This window comes from Leptidea sinapis, chromosome 14 (genome assembly GCF_905404315.1).
Source record: "Leptidea sinapis chromosome 14, ilLepSina1.1, whole genome shotgun sequence".
Lineage (NCBI taxonomy): Eukaryota > Metazoa > Arthropoda > Insecta > Lepidoptera > Pieridae > Leptidea > Leptidea sinapis.
The window spans coordinates 13,551,649-13,567,069 of record NC_066278.1 but is presented as its reverse complement, the minus strand read 5'-3'; the positions used below and the strand labels follow the sequence as shown (position 1 = coordinate 13,567,069).

The window sequence follows — 15,421 nt, the reverse complement described above, 5'->3', positions numbered from 1 at the left end:
GCAGAAACCGATCATCTCATGGGCTGCGTTCAAGCGGCAATTGACGACGTGCTTGCACAGATCCCCTCCGCTGAAATCGTAGTCTTGGGTGATTTCAACGGGCACAATGCCGAATGGCTTGGATCACGTACCACAGACTACGCAGGGCGATCTGTGCATAATTTTGCATTGGCGTACGATCTGTCCCAATTGGTTGAGTCGCTCACGCGGCTCCCGGATGTGGATAGCCACATGCCGTCCTTATTAGATCTTCTGCTGACTACATATCCCGATGGTTACCAGGTCATTGTCGACACCCCTCTCGGAACGTCCGACCATTGCCTGGTCAGGAGTGTAGTGCCTATACGACGCCCACGTCGCAGACCACCAGCGACATGCCGCGTTTGGCACTACAAGTCAGCAGTAGCCGATGTGATACTACAGGGCATGGATATTTTTATACCAAGCTCTGTAGTACCGATCCGTGGCAGATCACAGCCCTGGTTCGATGCGTCAGTTAAAGCAGCATGACTGCAAAAAACAGGCGTATCGAACTTGGGTTGCGGCGCTGGGCACAAAGGATCCGAACTGCATAGTTCTAAAGAGGAAATACAACCGTGCTTCCAGAGTTTTTAAGCGGCAAATCGCCCGTGCAAAGTCAAAACACGTCGTCAAAATCGGCGAGCAGCTTTCCAGTTACCCGACCGGAACACGCAAGTTCTGGTCGTTGTCGAAAGCTGCTCTTGGTAACTTCAGCCAGCCGTCCATGCCGCCGTTGCATATGAGGAATGACACCCTGGCCCATACGGCAAAAGAGAAAGCCGATCTCCTGTGCGCTCTTTTCGCCTCCAACTCGACTCTTGACGACAACGGAAAAACACCGCCGACCATCCCGCGGTGTCAGAGCTCTATGCCTGAAGTACAGTTCAGAAAGAAAACTGTTAAGCGAGCTCTGTTTTCGTTGGACGTCAGGAAGTCGAGCGGGCCGGATGGCATTTTTCCAATCGTGCTTAGAACATGTGCCCCTGAGTTGACGCCGGTGCTAACGCGCGTTTATTCCGGCACTCTTATTCTAAAGGCGTAGTCCCTGACTCATGGAAGTCAGCCCTTGTCCATCCGATCCAAAAAAAAGGAGACAGTTCGGATCCGGAAAACTACAGGCCTATTGCAATTACCTCCCTGCTCTCCAAAATCATGGAGAGCATAATTACCTCTTGGTATACCTAGAGGGTCACCAGTTGATCAACGACCGACTATACGGGTTTCGCCATGGTCGGTCGGCAGGTGATCTTCTGGTATACCTAACACATAGATGGGCTGCGGCTATTGAAAGCATGGGGGAAGGCCAGCCAGTTAGCCTGGATATAGCGAAGGCCTTTGATCGTGTATGGCATAAGGCGCTCCTCTCTAAACTTCCATCATTTGGGCTTCCCGAGAGCTTGTGCAAGTGGACCTCCAGCTTCCTCACTGGGCGCAGCATACAGGTCGTTGTCGACGGACATTGCTCGAACCCGAAGCCCGTGAATGCTGGAGTGCCCCAAGGCTGTGTGCTATCTCCTACGCTGTTTCTTCTGCATATCAATGATATGTTGGACACCTCCAACATTCATTGCTATGCAGATGACAGCACTGATGATGCCGTATACACAGGCCATGCACGTTTCTCTCGGGAAATCGTCGACCAGTGCCGGGAGAAACTTGTGTCTTCTATCGAGTCCTCTCTTGAGAAGGTCGCGGAATGGGGTAAATTGAACCTTGTTCAATTTAACCCCCAGAAGACTCAAGTTTGCGCGTTTACCACTAAAAAAACCCCATTTGTCGCATCACCGCTCTTCGACAACACTTCCCTAAAAGCCTCGCCTAGTATCGGAATACTGGGTCTCGAAATCTCGAGCGATTGCCAATTCCGTGGCCATCTGGAGGGCAAAGCCAAATTGGCTTCAAAGAAACTGGGCGTCATTAATAGAGCACGTCAATACTTCAAGCCAGCCCACATTCTAGCGCTGTACAAAGCGCAGGTCCGGCCACACATGGAGTATTGCTGTCATCTCTGGTCTGGCGCACCCCAGTATCAGCTCGATCCATTTGACCGCGTGCAACGCAGAGCAGCGCGAATTGTCGGGGACCCAGTACTCTGTGAACGGCTGGATCACTTGGCGTTGCGTAGAGACGTCGCTTCATAGTGTGTCTTCTACCGCATTTATCACGGGGAGTGTTCCGAAGAGCTGTTTTACCTAATTCCTGCCGCCGAATTCCACCTTCGCACGACACGCCATAAGTTAGGATATCATCCTCACCATCTGGATGTGTGGCGGTCCTCCACAGTGCGGTTTACAAGGAGCTTTCTTCCACGTACTACAAAGCTGTGGAATGAACTTCCTTGTGCGGTGTTTCCGGGACGATACGACATGGGAACCTTCAAAAAAAGCGCGTACACCTTCCTTAAAGGCCGGCAACGCTCCTGTGATTCCTCTGGAGTTTGGGCGGCGGTGATCACTTAACAACAGGTGACCCGTACGCTCGTTTGTCCTCCTATTCCATAAAAAAAAAAATGCTGCAAACCGTACTGACGCAACATGACGAGAGCGAGGGAGTGAAAGGGGTACGGGAGGGGGCTTCACGTTCCAGCGAGATTCAAAAATAATACAGCCGTGTTCGTACTTTTGCTGTGTTAAATGCTTGTTGGATTAACTAAAAATTTTCTTCATATATTTCACCGATATTATATGTTAAATGATATCGAAAAAAACCCTCTTAAATAGAATGTAAGAATATCGTAATATTAATTAAAAAATTACTACAAAGCATAATTTATTCTAAATATAGCGAAGGAAGTCATTTTGTATTCAAGCTTTAGACACCTGTCAACCTCAGTCTGCCCTGCTTATACTGACGTGTTGGAAATGTGGGAATACAGTATTTATAGAATATATTATTTTAAATGATTCTGCTTTTCAAGAGATCAGAAGCAAAATATTTTCAGTAAAGTAATTGCTTATTATCAAATAGTAAGGGAAATTCATTTCTTGTGACAGTGTGAAAACCAATAATCAAATTCTGCATGACTTCATCTTTATCCCAAGCTCATGCCTTTTTGTGCAAGTTTCAAAAGTCACAGGGATGATTTTGCCGCGTAATTCCGTTCATGCCATCGTTATAAGCCGCCACTGACTGAGCGAGCAGCCTCGCGAAGAAGGCTCGGACATTTGCCGCGGGAGGCCGGAGGTCTATAGATATTTTGCACGAAGAAGGCCAGGCCACGGCCAGGCTGAGCCAGCATCGAGCTCTCAGCTTAACGTGAGGTCGAACAGGTGCCTAAGACGGCTTATATTATAGCCAGTTTAGCATGAGACCTTAAGTTCAGAAACCTATAGCGACCACTGCCTTTATATTAATTCTTTGCCTTGTACAACAAAGAAAACGAAAATATATTACAGGCTGTCCTAAGCTAGAAGAGTTGTGAAGAACGCCTTTGGCATTTTAAATTATGTCTTCAGAATATTAAGGAAACCGTTAGAACGTTAGAACCAGAAAAAGGTTCCATTGGTTGTCGAATAAGTGAAACAAATCACAACCGTATTGAGTGCGCGCAGCAAATTTACCAAGGTACTTTTGAGCATGAACAAAAACCGACAACGTTAGTTTCGGGCGAGACAGCGCGTGCATTTGCCTCGGGCAGGGCACGTCTTGACCGATCAAGGAAGTTCCTCGCGAGGCTGGTCGCTCAGTCAGTTCTCGGCTAACTTCTTTCATAACATGAGCGTAAGATGGAATAAGTTATGACTCTTTCTAAAAACACACAATTTTATACGCAACTATTAGTTTCCAATTATTTGTAATTGTATTAAGGAGAGCGTATTTGGTTGACTAAGGTAGCTTAACTTGAAAATCACAATTATTATGATACTAATATTGAATGACCTGGTGGAATGGCCTTATAGGCTAGGCGAGTTGTAAGTTGCTGGTGTGGGACGCGACATCACTCTTACTCCTTCTCATGTTCAAGCTACTTCAGTTGGTGCAGGGGCTGCTGCTTCTGCTACTGATGATATCAAACGTCAAAATATCGATCTCAGTGAATTTTACATCTTTGTGCCATCTGTTGTCGAGTCACTTAGCCAGTGGGACCCAAAGGCGCGGAGAATGTACAAAGTAATATCTACTCGACTCAAGTCAGATACTGGAAATCGCTGAAAGTTTTTTCAGCCAATGGATTGTGCTAACTATCCAACGAGGAAATGCTACCGTTATTCTTGGAATACTTCCTCGTAGTGATAGTTTTTCCTTCATGTAATCATAATAAACATTGTAAATATAACTGTAACAATTGTATTGTTTTGGATAAATTTTTGTTATTATGAAAAAGACGTTGAAAATAGTGAAGAGATCGATCATATAAATATTTGAAGATTTTGAGGGAATTGCCAAAATAAAATGATACATATTATTGTAGTTTCACGTATTTCTTATTAAAATATAACATAATATTTAGTAAAGGAAATCCAATCATATTTTCTTTGATCTTTTAGTTATAACACCTTCATGAATGTAATATAAAAAATATTCTACCCAATTGTACCATCACGTGACATTTACATAAACATTAGAAATCTGGCAAAAACATGTCTTTTAGAATGATGCTGCTATAAGAAATGTTGATGTAAGCCAAAACGTGAACAAAGAAAAAGATTGGCTGGTTTCACAACATACTTTTCTTGACCTACATAATGGAAAACGAACATTAGCAAGTCGTTGTTTGTGCTATTCAAATATTATATATTTAGTCTATGGCATAACATAATTTCCATTTAAAAAGTTTTAGTTGTAATTACAAGATCGGGTGTCCTAGGGAAAGAACCATAGGAGCGGATAACAGACTATTAATATAATAGTATGATTTGGATATAATAATAATAATGAAATCATTCAATTATTCATTCAAGAAGAAAGAATTAGATAAACTGTACGAAAAGATAAGATAAAATATAAGAATAACTGTACGTGCCGTGTATTACGCTATCTAGTGTTAAGGGCTTCTTCATAGGGTATTCAATTTTACAATTACATACCAGATAGTAGTAGGACTTAATGAGCACTAATTCAAGAAATATATTAAAGCTTCTTTGATAAAGAAAGTGTAATTAGATAGTATCGTAGATTATTTTAAAAGGGACTATATAAAGGGGATATTGATGCATCGTTCTTGTCTGCTTCGGTGCAGGCCACCGAGAAATGTATATTATTATATACAGGTTAAGTTTGGGGAGTTTCTGGGAGTTTCTTATTAAATATTTTCCCACTTGACATGGATTTAAGCCTCTTCACGAATTGATGTAGCTTCGTGGCGTTTACCAGGTGTTGTTGCAATACGGTATGTTATTGTCACTCACTGTTGTAAATAAATATAATTTTATTCTTTTCTATGCAATATCTAAATAAAAACCCAGTGAAAAGTAAATTATAAATGGATCATCATCATATATATATATATATATATATATCTTTCCGTTCCAGCAACATTAATTCCCAACTCTTCTGTTCAAATATTTAAAACATAATAAATGATGTACTTTCGGCCCAGTTGTCACTACATAAAAACTTTCAACTTTCAACAAGTTACGCTTCAAGAGTTTGCTTATTTTTTAACGCGTTATTTATATTTTACAAACTATCAACATGGATGGGCGCCGGTGTCTTCTTGACAAGGCAAGCTTTAGTTTTGCAAGCTTCAATTTGTCTCGAGATTGATATATACATTACAGTATAGTTTAATTAATAAATAGTAATTTATTAACGATTAATATGTTATTAATCGTCGTAATATAACTATATGAATGTGGTTCAATTTAATATCTTTATTATTTTTTGCTTTTAAAATAATAAATTCAGTTTTACGGAAGTTGATTAACACAATAATATTTTTGATTTTACCAACCGCTAGCTTGGCAGTAGGAAACTCTTTTACTGTTACATTTATCGATACCAACTTAGTCAACGTAGGTATTCGTTATGGCAAATATTGTCCCTAATTTGAGCATGTAGATACTTTTTTCTACGAATGGTATAAAAGATGACGGCCTTTTTGTCTTTAATAGGGGCACGAATTTTTAATGCACCTAGTAAATAGGAACTAAACATGACGTCATTCACCAACTTATACAGATAAGAAAATAATTAAGAGGAGCTGTCTTCGATTCTAGAGTGAGGCTTAGATATATATGCCCATAAGCTTGTTGTGGTACATCAGTACTTTGTCCTAATAAACTGTTATTAAGTTTATACTTATCCTTTGTTAGAATTTATCGATTTCTTTACATTGTCTTTACTTAACGAACCAACGCAATCGATTGTTATAGTATTCATATTAATAGCAGAGTATGTACAGCTGTATACTCAGCTACAAATCTATAAACGTTTACATGAAATCTTGAACAATTGTATTGAAAGTGACGAGCTCTCATCTTGTTAATATTGATCCGTGTTCATTGTGACTGGCTACGTGCTTTGAATTTCATTTCTTTAACAATACAGGTGTTTGATACTCGACTGAGTGCCGCCGATTCTATTCCCTTACTTATCATTGTAAGAACTTTCTCTTATATTGGAAAAAATATTCACAAAGCATTTGTTATATTCTGTAAATCTTTAGTAGTAGCTACATATTAAAATTATAAAGTATGTACGGTGAAATAAATTAATTTATGACCTACTTTACTGATAATTCTTTAAAAATCAAATTAACAGGTTTATATTTTTGCACGAAAAATATTGTACGACAATTGGTACAATGCCAGTGTCTAATAAAATGAAAACAATTATTTAATTTTGATCCACTTTTTTATTATAACTGTAGGATAATGTACCCTTAGAATAATAACGCTTAGAACGTGAGTAGGCCCAAGCGAAATGAAGCAGTTTCAATGTGGTCGTTTATGACCACATACGTTTCCCGCCGCTTCAGTATCATTCTGTCAACTTCCAGGACAATCAGTGTCCGAAATTTAATTGAAAAATGACTTACTGTGCAGTGAAAGGGTGTCACAAAACGTCTTATAATAAAAATTATGATAAGAAAATCACGTTTCACACCTAAATACTATTTCACAACTTTTAATTTTACATTCGTCGAAACAGCAAAATATTTTGTAAACAAAACAGACGCCATTAAATAAATATGTTGCCAGCTATGAATATACTATATACCCCGAGTTCCTCCACTGGGATAGTTTTTTGTGTTTAGTGGTAAATATTGATAGGAGGCTATAATGTACGATGCCACACATGATGTTATAAGTATTCAAAGTCAAAGTTAAATAATCTTAATACAATTAGGCTTAAACTAAGCGCTTTGAATAGTCACTATAAATATTTCCTATAAATTACTGAATATATAATAATACATATGTTCGGAAAAAGTTGAGCTCGTGAAAACATCAACTTCCGAACTTTTAACCGACTTAAAAAAAGAAGAGGTTCTCAATACGTCGGTATGTTTTTAAAGTGAAACTTCTTTGTCGACGTATGAGAGAAATTTTATAGCAAATCGTTTCGATTTTCGGTTACGCGCTTTTTTGTTTTTTTAATATGGATATCGTATCCGAAGTTCTCGAAGGTGTAGAGAATGAATTTGGGATCATTTTTGAAATCTAATATGGCCGCCAAGCAAAATTATTATTCTCTGCATCCACGAGAACCTCAGATTCGATATCAATATTGTTGAAATCATAAATTTGCGCAGCGACCATCACGGATTTAAAAAATGATCCCAAATTCGTTCTGCACCCTCGAGAACCTTGGATTCGATATTCATTTTGTTGGAATCATAGTTCTGCACGGCGGCCATCTTGGATTTCAAAAATTATCCTAAATTCGATCTCGGCATCCTAGAAAACCTCGGATAAAGCAGGGAACGGCACCTCTATCGTCTCGCTTTTTCGTTTTATCGAGTTCCAAAAACAACGATTCTAAAGAACTTCTTTACGTATACTTCAAAAATTGTTGCAACAATAATTAAATACGTGATGTTTTTATTAAATTCTTAATTTATATTTTGTTTCTTGTTTCGTATTACATATCTATCTAGTATTTCTTACAATTTACTGATTTAGGGATATCCCTAGACATATGTCTATTCACTTGCAACATTATTTGGCTGTCTGTGTGCGTGTTGGCGAATGTAAGTACGTGATGCTCACGCACACATTAATTATAATGTTACTATTTTGACAGGAACAATGAATGAAACTATCGTTCTGAGCGTTATTATTCTATGAATGTACCTATTTAAAGTGGGTCACGAATCAATTTTGGGGATGCGCGGGTACGTAGTAATAATATCAGATATTAAGGTGCATTTTGTTTTTTTCTATTTATATATTTTTAATAGAAAATATATTTTTTTCTTATATTTTCTTCTCAATCTTATATCTTATATAAAATTTCGTTATAATAATTTTATTATTTGATTAATCTAGGGCAGTCGCTCCAAACATAATCAAGAAAGTAATTTATTTTACAACCTTTACCAAATAAGCGTCTTTATACATTTTGAATTTGTAACGCATTTCCTTTGAACATTATCTGGGATCGTGTTATAAAAGAATATACAAAATACTTAATATCGACTTAACCGAGTAGTAGGCAAAAGAAGTGCATGAAATCAGAAAATTACGCGCAGTTTCTTTATATCATAGTGACATAGCTTCCTGACTAGCGGCAAGTGTTGAACACAGTCAAATGCCTTAAATAAATCACAGAAGATACCAAGTGTATTTTGTTATTTCTCCCAAGCCTAAAAATATTCTTGATAAGCTCGACACCAGCATCCGAAGTTGAGCATCCCTTAATAAAGCCAAACTTGAACACTTAACTTACGAGATATTAGGTATTAAATAGATAGTTATTGTTACGACAGTTATTAATTTAATTTACAATCTTTCAGAAGGTCAGGAAACACGCCATGTATTATACAACTATTAACTTAAAATATTGTTAGCTATGTAATTTTAATTTTTTAGAGAAATTTATTAATTTTACAGAAATACCCCATATATCAGCAATTTTTTCGTGTTTAAAAGTATTAATTATTTCTATTTTATATGTTCCAAAAGAAGTGACTGCAACTGGTGGAGGAGACAAGAGTATTTATGATGGAAATTGTAATATTAAAAAAAAATATAGGGCATTGCTGAAAGTGAGATAATATTCATACTTGAAGTTTCTTACTCTTCCAAATTTCTAGCTAATAATAATATTAACAATGTATGATATAAATACTATTTAATTGTTTAAACATAAACATTTTACTCTTTAATGTACAAATTTGCTTCTTACTTATCAATATTATTTGCACTTTTAAATTAAGTAACTTGTATTTATGTATGTATTAGCATGTAATCTGTTGGTGCAATAAATAATTAATATAAAATTGAAATAATGAAACACTATAAATATTAATTTTGAAGCCTTTTTGATTATTTGTCTAATATCCAATAATTTTGCACTAGAACATAATCGTTGTTATTCCAAAAAAATAATCTAAACATGGCTTAGACACGTGTTTTGTTAAACAGTGTCCTAACTATAACAACGTGTGTGACCTAACAATAACGACGTCTAAAATGGACTTTATCTTTTTCGTCCTTTAACACAACTTAAACTGAAGTGTACAGGAACAATTAAAGGAACGGTACGTAATTCTTGTTAGCTGTCATATAGTATTATGTCATCAATCTTCCGAATATGATCATTAGTTAGACACACCTTAGACAAGCTTCAAATCGTGTTTAAATATGAGCAATGTCTAAAGATTGTTCAATGCTTAACAAAAGAAAGACACAGATTTGTAATAGAACTTGTTAAAACAAGTGTTCAACACATGTTTAACTTTTATGTAAAAGCACAGTCAATGTTTTAATATAATGAAGCCTTATTATGAAGTCCATATAACTGTTGTCTGCTCCTATGAATACCAGCTGTTACCCAATTAAATTACAAGAAACCACCCCAGTTGACTGCCTTGGTCTGTTTTAATTAATTTAAATAGCATATTATAGATCTCATAGGGATTACTTTTATAATTCAGATACTGAGAGTTTTAATGAAATACTATACTATTTTTCTCCAGTCACCTACAATTTATCACAAATAATTTTTTATTTTAGTATATTTTTTACGTAGTACTAACTAGGTTTTTTTATTGGCAAATACTTATAATATCAATACGACAATAAGAGGTTTTTGTTTCTGTAGTAATTTCTAAGAAAATATTGACTAGATTATATGAAATTAACATAGATCTCAATCTAATACTGGTTTTGGATTTTCTAATAAAATTTTAATATAGTCACTACATAATTGCCCGGCGGAAATGTTGTATGGAAATCCAATTCTGATGATGTACGTCCTTTGTTTTTAATTTAGACACTGAATATTTTGGATGATTGCATTTTTGGTTTGCTTGCAGTTACAATTACTATACAAACTATTTGTTAGTCATTATCTGAAGAAAACTTCATTGTTCAATTTTTAAAATCGTTATTTAAAATTTGTTTGTTAAAATATATAAAAAAAAAATGGTTATTGAAGTGAAATGTTTATTAGACGCATTAAGCTTTTTTTTGTCAAAGGTTAACTATATATACTTATAAATAAATATATTTGCGTCACATTGACATGTTCGTAGCATATTGTGCTTGAGTCAGACTAGCGAAGTATAGTATAGCTAGGCTTATATAAGTACACGTATACACATATGTATATATATAATACACTTACAAATTGTAAGTAGTATGTACATGTTTGACAAAATTAATAGTCGGTATTTAGTGTCAACATTCAATAATATTTATTAACAAATACAGAATCATTTAATAGAGGTCATTTATTCGTGGTCGAATGAAGTAATTTATTATATTTTATTGGTACTTCATAAATCATTTTTAATGGTAGGTAATTTTATCATATGTATACAAAACAGTTTAATATTTTAAAATATTTTTTCTATGTGCTTTAAATTTTTACTATAATATACTTTATTACATTATTATTGCTCGGAGTGCCAATAGATGTGAAAACCAGACATCTATAAATAATTTTAATTTCAATAGGGATAGTGCATGTACACTTCTTTTGGTTTGGTTTTGGGGCCCTCGATTTTGTCTCGTACCTACACCCCATTCTTATTAAGAATTGTTTTTTTATTTATACAGGGTTTGATCACAGAGTGAACTTTTCACCCTCTTAATAGTACAATTTGCAACAAAAAAAATCACATATTATTATTATAATCGCCTATCTAAACCTAACTTATGCATACTTTTAGTTTCCTCCGAAAGAAGATAAGTGAATATAAGATTACATGCTCCTATTTCATATAAATTCATTCAGAATTTCAGAGAACATTTTATTCTTTCAGCCTCGATTGGAACAAATTCCACCGTAAAATGGTATGCTTCCTGAATTCTATCGCATTCTACACATAAAGGCGAGGTAACTTTATCCATAAGATACGCAAAGTTATTGAGTAGTATCTTCGTCATTAATATTTGAAAACAGAAGTACCAATATCATAAACAAATACTATTTAACACCAATTGTAGTGTGTTGAGAGCAGAATGGACAGCCGTGTTTTTTTTTTGTTACTTAAACTTGCACCGGTATATCCTCGAAGGTTTAATTCAACATAACAATCATTAATTTATATATATGTGTCTTAATGCTAAATTGTACAATACATTACAAGTTAATACAATATTCATTGAAGTTTAAAGCTTACTCCAAGGCCCATTGACAATCAACGTTGTTTCCACAATGTTTCTAGTATTTGTCTTCATTTATAAGCTTCCTACTAGTCAGCATTGGACGCATTTTGGTATTTCACTAGTAGTTACTTCCACAAAATAATCTGGATTGTGGGAATTATTAAGTATTGTTATGTCATGTAGATTTTCAAATTGGGAATACGTTGTTTACTCAAAATTTCACTGAAAATTAAGCCGTTCTATACATGTATCTATTTAAGGTCTTGAACTACCAGGAGGCTGTATTTTCAGATATGTAACAGAAATTTGTTTCAATAACGTCAGAAACATATTAATTATGAAAATAAATTAATGAATGAATGAAAACTTATTCATTACATGAACGAACTACACTGAATAATACAAAAAGAATGATAATCCTTAAATAATATTGTCATATTGATATTCCCAATTTGAGGGTACTGTGCAGCAGCTATTGTTAACAAAACAAGCTAACCCAGCATCGTGCGCCATTGGCATCATACCAAAATAGCGCTGATCAGCAGCCCCATGGCTATCTATGGAGTTACTACTATTAAAAAAAATTATACATGTCCCATTTATTTTTAATTAAGAATAAAATCTAAACAATTTGTTATGTTTTTAAAGTGATAACCCTCACTTCTAGGATTAATACACAAATAAAATTTGAAAAACAAAATTGGACTGAAAACTGAACGGTTAGCTCAGTGGTTTAGAGCACCGGCACGGAACGCCGGAGGTCGTGGGTTCGAATCCCGCATCGTTCATAAAATTTTGTTTTTCAAATTTTATTTGTGTAAGAATAAAATCTATAAATATCAGTTTTGATCCTATTACCTACCGTCTAGAGTTTATAAATACAAAAGTATGTGTTACTTTAAATAAATGTGGACATTGGACAACATTATTAAATAAATAGTTATAATAATAACATCATCAAAGACTCGCATGGACGGAAACTCGCTTCGACCCGTGAATAGTATTAAAATTTTACATCAATTTTAAAATCAATGCAATAGTTTCAGATAATTTTGTTAACATCTACAAAGTTTGTTCACTATCAATAATATAGCATTTTTGATAAGTATTCCGTAGTGACGAATATATTTCAGGAGTTACATTTACAAAATTTAAATAGTAACTAGAACTAGAAATTAACAGGTTCTAGTTAAAAAACGACTAATCTATAAAAAAAGCTCACTACAAGCGTTTACTATCAATTCAATTATTTTGTGAATTAAAAATATGGATTCATAATTTGAAATAGCATTGTTATTTTTTTTTTTTAATAGGAGGACAAACGAGCGTAAACGGTCACCTGGTGTTAAATGATCACCGCCGCCCACATTCTTTTGCAACAGCAGAGGAATCACAAGAGCGTTTCCGGCCTTTAAGACCGCTTTTTTTGAAGGTATCCATGTCGTATCTTCCCGGAAACACCGCACAAGGAAGTTCATTCCACAGCTTCGTAGTACGAGGAAGAAAGCTCCATGAAAACCGCACTGTGGAGGACACATCCAGATGGTGGGGATGATATCCTAACTTGTGGCGTGTCATATATCTATCTCTTAATTGAATGTTATATACGTTTATGTTTCAATATAAACCGAATTAAAAATATTACAGAAATTATTAAAATTTAGTGATAATATAAATTAAAAAAAATTTGAACTAGTTTAATTGTAAGCGGTTTTTTAATTTTTTATGATTAATTTTACCATCTTTAAATTTAAATATTTTTATTCCAAATTGAATTTTAAATCACTGAACGTTAAAAAAGTTCAATTAATTGCAATAAATTATTTATTTAATTCCTGCTTCATAAAAATACCTACTTTAGGTTAATGTTAAGTATGAATAATAATTTAAATAATATTATATATTTTTTACTATAATTTATTGTGAATACTACTACTCTTTTCATTGACATTATTTCAACAACCATTTAACTGTAATATTTGTAATAGTTATGTTAACGATCGTCAAAGGCGTTTAAATGTTCGGGAATATTTGAAAGCCTTTGATATTAATTCAGTAAAGCTATTACACGTAACGTTACGTTAAGCTGTTAACCCGTGGATTAAATTGCTTTACCACTGTGTATGCCACTGAAAATGATATAAACGGTACTCATTAATTTCTTTAGGTGTCGTTACAGCCCTTATAAAAATAAACTCACCATTAGGGTTTACGTTGAATGATACTCTGAAGTTTCACTTATCCAAACGAAATCACAAAGTTTTAATTCATCACTCAATTACAAAACACTCTCACAACATACTTACAAAACTTGTAAACAATGCAAACAATTGTGGAATATCAACTTTGAATTTAGAATAAGTGTTTTTTCAATGGAGAAGAGTTTTTTTTAAATTGCGTATGCAGTCTCAGGTTTTATATATTCCGTAGATTATGACGAAACGTGATGTGCTACGAGCGTTCATTCTGATAGAGCAACCGTCACTGCGATTTGAGTCAAAACGCGCCTGCGTAGCTTCGCGCGTTTCTTATCTGCACTTGTGATACATACAGTTTCAATTAATCTTCACTCTGTACTCAATTACACCTTTGAGTATTGTTCTCGCGTATTGAAATTTTAACTGAAGCCTTAATTAACATATTAAATTCGGCACGAACACCAGAATTAACATATTATGCCAAATTAAAAAGCTGGGAAACGTTAATTGTTTTTGGATAAATTTATTTGTATTATTTTGTTGGTGGATTATGAATTTATTTTTATTAATGCATCATTCCATCATCATAATCATCAGCCGGAAGACGTCCACTGCTGGACAAAGGTCTTCATTTAACGTCTTCCGGCAATCTTGACCAGATCGTCGGTCCATCTGTGGGGGCCGTCCGAGCTTTATGACCCAGCGTCGAGTCTTGCTGGAAGGACCATTCTTGGTTATTGAACATGGTGTTTTTATGGGGCTATACTGCCTTCTCAACAATGGTATCTTGATATGTTTGTGCCGATGTTTTCATACCTTTTTCACAAAAGTATGGCTCAGTCACTCCTTCATAGCTAATACATCACCAAACCATCACTGATGTCGGATAGTGCCCACGTTGCATTCTGTTGCCTACTTGGGAAGCTTCCTTAGAGCTTTGAGCATTAATGCGGTCATTTTGTTTGTAAAAATTTTGCTCCATTGTAAAAATATCTCTTCCGTAAACTAAATTTTTCTGTTACCTCCCTTTGTGTACCGCTTTAGTAGTTGTTTCGATTTTACCGCTTTTTTAGATTATCAGTTAAGAAATGACCAGTACGTCTCTTATACCTGTCGTCGTCTATAGTCGTTATCTTATACAGTACGGCTGCAAGTCCTAAGTCATCTTTTAAAAGACGCGACATGGTTCTAGGTGCTATCTTCATCTCCCGAGGTTAAATCTTTTGCTTTCGGTCATGATTTCTTTGAAATCTTTCCCTTACTGCTGTGACCACCTTTTTCGTACGAACACTACGTGGACGGTCAGATTTTTTTCTGCCACAAACAGAGAAAGTCTCATTGTACCTATTAATAGCACGGTATACAAACATTTTACCAAGCGTATGGAGAGCTTTAAAATTGGCTTTTGGCTTCATACCTACTTTGTGTAATGCAATCACAGGGATTCGGTTCTCTTTATCACCCCACTCCATTTTAATATCG

At 35.2% G+C, this 15,421-nt stretch overlaps 1 protein-coding gene across 2 annotated transcripts in view; it reads right to left on the bottom strand.

The window, feature by feature from the left end:
* LOC126968027 (zwei Ig domain protein zig-8-like) overlaps positions 1–14,215 on the bottom strand; it is a 63,946-nt gene extending 49,731 nt beyond the window's left edge. For both annotated transcript variants that reach the window (XM_050812810.1, XM_050812811.1), the window contains exon 1: positions 13,942–14,215. Coding sequence is in view for 1 of the 2 variants with exons in the window: in XM_050812811.1 (XP_050668768.1) it covers positions 13,942–13,944 (3 nt within the window). In the remaining variant the exon portion in view is untranslated. The remainder of the gene's footprint in view (positions 1–13,941) is intronic.
* Between the last annotated feature and the right edge of the window lie 1,206 nt (positions 14,216–15,421).